We start from the raw sequence: 10853 nt of genomic DNA, 5'->3' as shown, positions 1-10853 counted from the left end.
GATTTTCATGTCATTCTTATAGGGTCATGTCTATTCAGAAATAAATCCCCATTGAGTTAAATGGACCTTAGTCCCAAGTAAGTGTGTATAGAATTGCAGCATTTTTAACTACCCTCCAAAAATCCACAGTAGAGCATTGCTGTGCATGTAACCAAACCACCATTGGGCACAAAGCACTCAGGCTAGCAGGATGGTGTCCTTGTAAAGTTGAGCCTCTGCCCCACTATGGGTTGCTGGTAGAGCCTTTGGAGAGGGAAGGAAGTGATATCTGCCACAAGGTTTGTGCAGGAAGGCAAGTCGGCAATGGATTCTTGTTTTGAGTGCCAGACAGTCCCTAGAAAAGCCATGCCTTTGTAGAATCATAAAGTTGGAAGGGACCTTAAGGGTCATCTAGCCCAAGCCCCTGCAATGCAGGAATATGCAGCTGCCCCATATGGGGATTGAACCTGCAAGCTTGGCATAATCAGCACCGTGCTCTAACCAGCTGAGCTAGCCAGCTTTGTGTCAGTATGCAAGAGGACGCCACCCTTTTCGGTTTTTAATTTATTAGGAAATTGGCAATACAGAGTAACATGGCTCAGTGGGGTAGAAAAAGAGGGTCTAGCAGAAGCAAGCAACCCACAGCAGGCCTTGATCCCATCCCAGCCTCTCCAAGAAGCCCATTCAAGAATTGTCTCCCAACTCCAGAGATTGATTCTTGCTGAACCTTCTTACAAAAGAGCTTCTGTCTCTTCACATTCCTCTCCCAGAATGGCTGCAAGTATAATGTAGGCTCAGTAGGCCATTATTTCCCATACGGATGCCCACAAAACTATCAAGTGCTTCATTACAGTCCTCTGTCAAAGTCATTAAGCTTGTTGGAACCTCTGCAAGGCGCTTTAATTGCTCTTGCTGTCTCCAGAGGGTAAGTGTTTGCATGTGCTCAGCTGTCTAGGCTAAAGCCCTAATTAACCTTCTTAATTGGATGCTCCTGCGCTTCCCAGTATAAGCTGCTGCATGCACTTGTACTCTGCTTCGTACCAATTTTGTTGCTTTGCTAACTGCTTCACCTTTGCTTAGTTCCATGGGGACAGAGCTCCCCTTGCTTTGCCATCAGGCGCATTTCATGCCACTCTTTTATAAGGTAGGAAGGCTGGGCCCTCATGATCAACTAGTGTATGGGGGGAGCAAGATTTGGGAGTTTTTCCAGGGGGTGCGGGATCAGGGAATGTGTTGAGAGCAGAAATCCCATCTGCTCAAAATCCCCCCTTCCCGCAGAAGTGGTTTCTGATTTTAGCAGAAGTATGTTATTTTCTATAACAACACAAAGTTTTGCTGCTTTTTTTTTTTGGTGGGATTCGGGAATGGTTTGTTTGTCAAAATCTGAATTTTGAATTGTGGGGGCAATAGCATGGCCTTGCAGTGCCCATAGGCCTCTTCCTCTTATGACTGCCCCCTATAGGTCAGGAGGAGATGCTTTGTAACCAATGGCGTAAGTTCCTGTGCTGGCCGGGCAGGAGAGTGCTTAGAAGTACGGAAGGAGAACAAAGGAACAGTCCATTGGGGATGAAGTGGGTGCTCCACTGTTCAGTTTCAGGAGCCCAGATCTACAAGGGTAGAAGTGAGGGGCCCCAGAAGACTATTGTGGAGCGGCTGGTGCTGCAGAAAATCTACCCTCTGGATGTTGTGAATGGAGTCTCCCACTGGAGCCGAAAGTGGCAAACCAGAGTAGAGCAGTGAGGGGCTGGATGCATGAGCTGCAGGGCTGTCAATGGGAGAGCTCTCGTCATCGGAGCTGGAGAGTAGGTGTCTTTCTCGTGGATTGCCCCTTCCTTCCTTCAGTGCACCACCGTCGCTGTTCTCCCTGCAAGAAGTAGAAGAGGAAGAGGAGAATATTGTCTCTGGGGGCCAGATTGCTAAGGAATCAGTCCTGCTGGGTGCATACTAAGATAATAGGCATTGGGGAAGCAGGGATTAGATGGTAACTTTCAGTCTTTGCAGGTATGGCTTTGTATTTCTGACTGTCCACCCCAACTTTCCTGCTGTTTTCTTTATGCCAAATAAGAGGAGATCTGTGCTTTTGGCTGTAGGGCTAATAAAAGCTTTGGAGATGCCATTTTGATCAGGGAAACAGTGCAGGAATGGGCTAGCCCATCTCTCCAGTACTGCTGCTCCAGTAAAATTCAAATGCGCCACCTACACAGTGCCTTTTAGGTAAAAATGTTTTTTGTATACCCTCACTACCCCCCTCTCTTTCCACTCTTTCCTTCCAGTTAATGATGCATTTAAAATTACTTGAAGAATGGAATCACTTCTGGTGAAACCCGCCTTAGCCTGAGCTGTGGCCATGCCCCAGTTACAGGTGGCATCTCACCAGTGTTCTGTAGTTAAAAACCAGAACATTTTGAACAAGCACATTCCCTTTCTGGAGGCTCATGATCTAAGAACACAGGGCATATCAAAAGAGAAGAGAAAAGAGAGAGCTTGAAGAAAGAAGCAGCCAGTTGCAAAAAATTGCACTGGAACAAGCATGGCTACTACCGTGGTCCAAGAAAGTGTTTGCAGAAAAATTTAGGAGGAATATGGAGTTGATAGAGAACACAGTTTGTGAAGGCAGGGTGATTGGTGCCCACTTGGAGTGGAGGATGGGAGGCCAAGAGTAGGTGGAGTCAGAGCGAACAACAGGCAGATACCAATGGATCCTAGTTTTGTCGCTATTCTCCTGCCCTCTGAGTTGTACAAGAACAGCACTTGAGGTTCATTCAGACTTCCTTTTGTGCTGTGCTTTCTAGGCACTGGTCTGCACTTAAAATGCTGCATCTGAGTGTCTTGGGGGGGGGGGCTTGTCGCAAAGCCCACTCTTTACTGCTGAATAAGAGCAAACAATAATCCACAGAAAACCCAAATAACTGTTTGTTCCGATTCAGCAGTAAAGATCAGGTTTACATGGGGAAAGAGCTGGGGCAAAACAAAAAACCCGTCACAGTGCTTTAAAGTGTGGGCCTGTGTCTCGAAAGGGCAGGGCAAAAGGTAATTATGGGTGAGCCTTCTGACTAAGGAGGAAGAAGCTGACAGCTGGTATCACCCCTGGCTGGCAGGTGGGGGCTGGCTTAGGTCAGACTGAGGTTGGTGGGGCAGTGCCCCCATTTGCTGTGCTGGACCAGCCTCCACTGATGCAAGGAGGTTGTTCTAGACAGAGAGAAGGACATGGCAGAGTTGGATTTGGAAAAAGGAGACCCGAAGGACTGATAGCAGATGGTTGTGTGTCAAACGAAGACTGAGAGGGAGGGAGGCCAAGGCAGGCTGGCAGCGCAATTGCCTGGGGTATGTTCTGTGCCTTAAATGTAAGGGCAAAGGAACTCAAAAATGGACAGCGAGCAGAGATCAAGGGCAGAGAGGAAACTTTTGGGAAAGTGAGAAAAGGAGGCGGAGGCTAAAGTAAGCAAGATATTTCTCAATGGTTTCTGTTCCAGCCCTCCTTCTCGTAATCCCAAGGGTTCTGGTTCCCCCTGTCCCTTTTTCTGTGACTTCTAGTACCAGGGCTTCCTCCCTCCCTTCATCCCCTTCTGTGTTGGTAGGCAGCAGGCGGCTCTGCACCTTCTTTTCGTTGAACCCACAAAGCCCAAAAAACCCACAAAGCCTCACCTCTCCTTGGTCTCGGCCGCACGGTCCCTCTGGCGCCGGTTCTTGAACCAGTTGCTGACCTGGGTGGTGGTCAGCCCTGTGGCTTCTGCCAGCTCCCTCTTCTCACGAGGGGATGGGTAGGGGTTGTGGATGTACCATTCCCGTAACACACTCCGAGATTTCTCCTGTATGAGAGCAGAGGGTGTTAGTTTTGCTTTGTCCTTTTCATTTAAGTCAAGGGTAGGCAACCTTTTTCCCCCTCAAGGGGTATATATGCGGAATTTGTTTCACCTGTTGCAGCACTCCCAAGCTGACATTTTCAGTGAGCCCATGAGCTTTCCCCCCTCAATTGCCATGGCCTTCTATGAATCTTTTCCTCCCGTCTATGTTTATTTGTTTAGATTATTATTATTAATCTGAATGTGCATTGTTGTACAGTTGTAGCTACTAAAGGTGCTATGGTATAACATGAACGGCAGGGGGCAATAACATCATTCTCTCTTCATAGCTGTGCTCTTGACAGTGAACAGTTCTTTTTTTCGTAATCTTAGATATCATTTTGGGAAGTTTTATGGGTTGGTTGGATTTTTAAACCTCTAGGCAGTGAAACCTTGGGCAAGGGCAGAATTTGTGTTCATTTAAAAACCAGGGAGAAATATATTTGAAGGATGAGGGGGCACAACAAGCACCAAGCTTCCCTATGAAAGTTAACTTCCTAGAGTTGCCACCTTCTTTCTTCCCAGCTTTCCTGGCAGGGCTGCTGTGCCTTTAACAGGTTTCTGAGGGGCAGAATTTCAGCTGGCCAATTTCCCCTTAGCACACAGATGGGGAAAGCTGCATAAGTTGAACTCCTTCCTCTCACACAACTGTTAAAGCCACAGGAGACCTGTCCAGGGGCAGGAAAATGACGGCATCCCTAAAGTTTGCCTTCCTTTTCTTTCTCTCCCTACCCCAAACCTGTTTCCCCTTTTCGCTCCCTCCCTTATCACCATAACTCAAAGTCCACAAATGCTGTTTTTAATGCCAGTGAATACTGTTCTATTATGATAGCAGGTTAGGTAGCTCTCAGCAATATGTTGGCACTGTACTCAGTGTAGAAGTGACACTCCTCCCCAGGTGATGGGGTGGGATCCAAAGACAGGGCTTGAGAAGTCAAAAGCAAGGCGGGGTGGGGTGGGGGAGAGAGACAGCAATGGGGGAGAATGGCACAGGAGTACTGTACCAGGTGGTAGGAAAGCAAAGAGAAAGTGAAACCTTGGTGCCCCAAGAAAAGCATTGAGGAAGAAGTATTTTTTATTTATGATGTACATATTGCTTTTCCAATCTTAAAGCTCCTTACATTAAAGAAATATATTTAAAATAATTTACAATAATGAATAGCAGTGAAATTCCACTCCACCTCATCCCCCCCCCCAAATAAATCCACAGCTTTACCCACTAAAGCTGTATCCCTTGGCCAATCGTATTCATCTTAGCAGCAAAAAGGCCACACCAAATAAACGGCTTTTACATGACTGTCACCCAAAGGCCCTCGCAGCTGCGGCATCTTGCTTGGGAGTTCATTCCAGAACTTTGCGGGGACGAGAGATGCTATTGGCACGAAAGAGAAGAGTGGGAGGCTGCTGTGTAGCTTTATCATGTAACATGGCCAATACAGAGAAAGACCGAGCCCTGCCCCAAGGAGCGTACAATTGAAGCTTTGCATACACTCCAGCGTTCCTCAGGAAATAGGGACAGCACAATGCAGACAACAGGGAGAAGAGGGAAGCAGCAGGATGAATAGGACAGGACAGGGTTACATGTGGGACCTTCTCACCTGGGAATGAGGACTAAGGGGAATGGCTGCAGCAGAGGGTTATAGCATTTGCTTTGCATGCATAAGATCCCAGTTCAATTCCCAGCATCTCCAGGCAGGGCTGGGACAGCCCCTGGAGAGCTGCTGCCAGTCAGTGTAGATGATGCTGAGCTACATGGACCAATGTTCTGACTTGGTATAAGGTTAATTCCTACAAAAAGGAGGTGACAGCAGCCACGAAATTAAAAGACGCCTGCTCCTTGGGAGAAAAGCAATGACAAACCATGACAGCATCTTAAAAAGTAGAGACATCACCTTGCCAGCAAAGGTCCGTATAGTTAAAGCTATGGTTTTCCCAGTAGTGATGTATGGAAGTGAAAGTTGGACCATAAAGAAGGCTGATCGCCGAAGAATTGATGCTTTTGAATTATGGTGCTGGAGGAGACTCTTGAGAGTCCCATAGACTGCAAGAAGATCAGACCTCTCCATTCTTAGGGAAATCAGCCCTGAGTGTTCACTGGAAGGACAGATCCTGAAGCTGAGGCTCCAATACTTTGGCCACCTCATGGGAAGAGAAGACTCCCTGGAAAAGACCCTGATGTTGGGAAAGATGGAGGGCACAAGGAGAAGGGGATGACAGAGGAAGAGATGGCTGGACAGTGTTCTCGAAGCTACCAGCATGAGCCTGACCAAACTGCGGGAGGCAGTGGAAGACAGGAGTGCCTGGCGTGCTCTGGTCCAGGGGGTCACGAAGAGTCGGACACGACTAAACGACTGAACAACAACAACAACACAAGGAGGAGGATTTGAGGAGGGATTGGAAAGGGAGGAAGAGGAGAATCATAGAGTTGGAAAGGACCCTGAGGATCATATAGTTCAACCTCCTGCAATGCAGGAATATGCAGCTGTCCCATATGGGGACTGAACCTGCAACCTTGGTGTTATCAGCATGATGCTCTAACCAACTGAGCAAACCACATATGTGGTCTTGAATGGGGTTCCAGGGCAAGGAGGGGAAAGAGGCAAAGAGGTGAGGGAGCACTTGGGGTCATGCTGAGTGGAGATGCAGGTAGGGGAAAAGAGCATGCGATGTAATGACCTGCCCAATGCACAATCCCATCCCCAGTGGGGCTGTTCTGAGCTGACTGAAGTGGACAAGTATGATAGTAATGAGAAGAAAGTTGCCGTAGAATTAGGCAGTGCTTTTCTTCTAGAAAAAAGGTGCTGGTACTGTGTACCCTTGAGTACCCCCAGGACAAAAGCAGATGGCGCTTGCAATAATCCAAAGCAGGGGGAGTTCAGCTGAACAGCTACTTTGCCAAGCCCTGAAAGTTTTCAAGGAACGATGTGCAGGTTTTGTGCCTGCTGAAAAATGGAGTGTTTGGTGGCAGTTGTTTCTTTGTTTCCTGCATCTCCCTGACTGCCTTTTCAGTGAGATGCCTACCACGGAAGAGGTCTCTTCAGGGAGCCTTCCTTACCTTGAAACAATAACTGGTTTCCTCTCCGTCCCAGATGGTCCGAGGCAGGGGGAACTTGCGCCGCACCCTGTACTTGCCCACGGCTCCCAGCGGCCTCCCGCGCAGCTTCTCTGCCTCGATGTAATGAGCCTTGAGCCACAGTTGCTGCAGCTTGGGGTGGTTGTGCAGAGAGAACTGGTAGCTCTCCAGGATCTTATAGAGCTCCCGGAAGTTTCCCCGGTGAAAGGCCACCACTGCTTTGGCCTTCAGGACGCTCTCGTTCTTGTGCAGGTGGTCGCAGGCCGGCAGTGACCAAAGGAAGCGCCCCAGGCGCTCGATGTTTCCCCCTTGCTGCAGGACCTCGCACACGCAGGCCACTTGCTCCTGGGTGAAACCAAAATTCATGGCGGAGAAGGGAGGGCTCCGCGGCTTAGCAGGCTTCACAAACCCAATACACCTCCAACAAGGAGTCCCGCATGTGGAGGACAACGCTGTCCTTTTGCAAAGCTCTGTGCGGCAGAGAACAGGAAGTGATCCTGCCTCTTTCGAAGAGGGAACCAGATACGTCCCATTAAAGCTGGGGAGGGCAAGCCAAGCGGGAGGCAGGTCTGCCGCCCTCCGAGTTTCTCTCTGGGATGGCCATGTCAGCTTTCCCCTCTTGCCTTCTATGAGCCGTCGGGGCTCCCCTCTCCCTGCCTGCCTTCTGGCTCTAGAGACAGTCGCCCAGGGTAGATGTCTTGGGGGGTATCGGTTACAGGCTCAGCCCACGCAGGCTGCAGCTGTGGCCAGCCATTGGCCAACTCGGCAAGGAGAGCGAGAGAAAGGGAGACTTTACCACCACCGTCACCCTTGGATGGAAAGCCTTTCTGCAGAGGGGTTGGCGGGATCTGGTAATGCGAGATGCCCCCTACAGAGGGGGGCACGAGGGGGCAAGCCAGAGAGGAAAGTCCCTGCTTTCTGCCCCTGTCCGCCTCTCCCTTTGTTTCCCCATGTCTGCTCCAGCCGGCCAGCTTGCCCAAACCTTTTAGGATCACACCTTGTGCAAGGCTTCCTTGGAATGTGGGCTGTTGCTCCTATCCTGTTAAGCGAGTAAAAGGGACAAAAGAGCTAAGCAAGACCTGAAGTCAACTGCAACTGCTGGTTGGCAGCTTCTGAGACTTTGCTCTAAAATCATCTGCACACTTCCAAGCTTATTTTATTATAAGTGAAAGGCTACTTATCCTCAATGCAGCAGTTTTTGAACTAAGATTAATCCCTCTTATTTCTCCAGATGTTAAGCTAGCTTCTTTTTTTTAAATATCCCTGCTTGTGAAACAAATTTGTTTTCAACTTCATTCCACGGGTTGCAGTGAGTCTGCAGGAGAAAATTCTTTGTCTCTCCCTTTGTTCTTGGCTCTGCCAGGTGACAGATCGGGCCCCCAAGCCAGAGCTCCTGCCGTCAGTGTTTCCTTTCCTTGCCCCCTTGCTCTTCCCATGTGGAGATCATGTTTCGCACCAAGCTGGCAGCCCTTTGCAAGACAAATAACCTGTTGCAAGACAAATAACAAGAGGCCTTGTGTCCCTGCTGGGTGAAAGCGTCATCCCGTATAACTAGGGAAGGCTGCAGAGAAAGAAGGAGACGTTCTGCTGCTGGAAGCTCTCTGGAACTAGATGGGCCATTAGCCTGATTCAGCCACTCATGCAGCACAAAGTTAAACTTTGGAACTCGCTTCCACAAGAAGCAGTGAGGACAGTCAACCTGGATGGCTATAAAAGACAAATGAATGGATGAGAGGGCTATCGATGGCTACTGGCAACAGTTGGACACAGCAGTGCTTCTGGTTGCCAGTTCCTGGAAACCGTAGAAGGGGAGAGGTCTCTTGTGTTTCAGTCCTGCCTGCATGCTTTCCCCATCGTGGCATCTGGTGAGAGCAGGATGGGTTTTTTATTTTATTTATACAGCCAGCTTTAGATCTACCATCCTCCCTAGAGCCATTTTACCATGGAGGCAGGATCAAGCTCCTTCTGGGGCAGACATCCCCAGTTGGCGAGTGGTCTGCACAGCCCAGGGAGTCCGCAAAACCCACCCAGGGGGTCCGTGGTGCCACTCACATAACAAAAACTACCACAGAGGAATCAAAAATCTCAAAAGGAGGCGGGCCCGTGGCTTGGGGGCTGCAGTACTTTGCTAATTGGGAACCACTGCTCTAGGGGTCTTGCAAAGGGTTAACCTTGCCTGAGAGCGGGTCTCCTTTTCCCAACCTCTCCTCCCCCCTTCCCACCTAATTCAGGAGGCAAGAAAAGCCCCCTAAATACTCCCACCCCAGACAGTCTTGCTTACACAGCCATCTGAGTAATACTATCCAACCTGGATCACCTTACTTCTTCCCAGCAATAAGGGGAGGTGGGGGGAAGCTTTGTTTTGGAGCTGAGAAAGCAGCTAGAGCACAAAACCTGCTCTCCGCAGAAAGCTAGTCAGAGAAGCCAGTGGCTCCGTTCCCACAGCCTCTTTTTTTGCCCCCAGAGAACCCATCAGCCTCTTGTCTCTCACCACTGGGCACCAACTTGGATGGCTTTGAAAGAGGATTGGGCAAATTCATGGTGGGTACGCAGGTGGCGCTGTGGTGTAAACCACTGAGCCTTGGGCTTGTCAATCGGAAGGTCGGCGGTTTGAATCCCTGTGACGGGGTGAGCTCCCATTGTTCAGTCCCAGTTCCTGCCAACCTAGCAGTTTGAAAGCATGTCAAAGTGCAAGTAGATAAATAGGTACTGCTCTGGCGGGAAGGTAAACGGTGTTTCCATGCGCTGCTCTGGTTCGCCAGAAGCGGCTTAGTCATGCTGACCACATGACCCGGAAGCTGTACGCCGGCTCCCTCGGCCAATAAAGCGAGATGAGCGCCGCAACCCCAGAGTCGTTCGCGACTGGGCTTAACTGTCAGGGGTCCTTTACCTTTACCTTTTTAAGGCTACCAGCCATGATGGTTGTGTAATGTTCTGCCTCCACAGTGACATCTGGTTAGCTGCTGGCCTGGGTGGCCCATTGGCTTGGTCCAGTATTCTTATCTTCTTAGGTTCAGGTCCTGCTTGTGGGAATCTGTTTGGCTGCTATGAGAACAGGGTGGAGGCATCCACAGGGCTCATCTTTCACCCACAGGGCTCATTTTATGCTCCGGAGTCTTTCTCTTGCTCCAGGTGGCCACCTAAACATTTGTCCCAAATAACCTGTTTCCTCCTGCTCATGTACTGTAAGAACATAGTTACAGATAGGTAGCCGTGTTGGTCTGCCATAGTCAAAATAAAAAAAATTCCTTCCAGTAGCACCTTAAAGACCAACTAAGTTAGTTCTTGGTATGAGCTTTCGTGTGCATGCACACTTCTTCAGATACACTGAAACAGAAGTTGCCAGACCCTTCTATATAGTGAGAAGGTGGGGAGGGGTATTACTCAGAAGGGTGGTGGGAATGGGAGATTGGCAGGTAGCTGAGATGAGCCTGTTGACGACTCTTAACGACTGTAATAGGTCTTACAGGAAAAGGCAAGGGGTGAGAAGGTGAGAAATGGCTTAGTCATGTGTAATGGGATAAGAATCCAATGTCGTCAACAGGCTCATCTCAGCTATCTGCCAATCTCCCATTCCCACCACCCTTCTGACACATTCCAGCTCGGGGGAAAACATTCAAGGAGGATGTAAAGCAGAGCCACCAAGTGGTGTGGCTGGGGAAGAGTTCTGAGGGCCAGATAAAAGACGCATGGAGAGCCACATATTGCCCCTGAACCTAATGCTCCTCACTGCTACCACCCTATGGTTATAGCTAAGCAGCCTGTTCTTACCTATGGCAGTGTCATGGAATAGGTATTTCTTATCTATGCAGCTTTATGGATAGCCCAGTTGGTGGAGCATGAGACTCTTAATTTCTGGGCTGTTGGTTCAGGTTCCATGTTGGGCAATAGATTCCTGCACTGCTGGGGGCTGAACTAGATGATCCTCACCGCCAGTGTGGTGTAGTGGTTAGGAGCGG

At 49.4% G+C, this 10853-nt stretch overlaps 1 protein-coding gene across 1 annotated transcript; it reads right to left on the bottom strand.

Annotated features, from left to right (window-relative positions):
• Nucleotides 1–1334: 1334 nt before the first annotated feature.
• LOC309536926 (homeobox protein six1b-like) lies at nucleotides 1335–9982 on the bottom strand. Its single transcript, XM_082231331.1, has 3 exons — nucleotides 6877–9982; nucleotides 3625–3788; nucleotides 1335–1843 (listed from the first exon to the last, which is right to left on the bottom strand). The coding sequence occupies exons 1-3, from the start codon at nucleotides 7258–7260 to the stop codon at nucleotides 1573–1575; spliced, it is 819 nt and encodes a 272-aa protein (XP_082087457.1). The 5' UTR covers nucleotides 7261–9982; the 3' UTR covers nucleotides 1335–1572.
• Nucleotides 9983–10853: the final 871 nt, after the last annotated feature.

The sequence above is a fragment of the Podarcis vaucheri genome (genome assembly GCF_965113315.1).
Source record: "Podarcis vaucheri genome assembly, chromosome: 7".
Taxonomy (NCBI): domain Eukaryota; kingdom Metazoa; phylum Chordata; class Lepidosauria; order Squamata; family Lacertidae; genus Podarcis; species Podarcis vaucheri.
The sequence above is the reverse complement of the archived record's forward strand: the minus strand, read 5'-3'. Positions and strand labels throughout refer to the sequence as shown.

Bases quoted from the DNA above. Each gene is read 5' to 3' on its own strand.
- LOC309536926 (XM_082231331.1), bottom strand. From the start codon at position 7,260: ATGAATTTTGGTTTCACCCAGGAGCAAGTGGCCTGCGTGTGCGAGGTC. The intron at 3,789-6,876 runs GTAAGGAAGGCT...GCTCTCATACAG, and splicing joins AAACCAGTTATTGTTTCAAG to GAGAAATCTCGGAGTGTGTT. The intron at 1,844-3,624 runs GTGAGGCTTTGT...TACTTCTTGCAG, and splicing joins GCGGCCGAGACCAAGGAGAG to GGAGAACAGCGACGGTGGTG.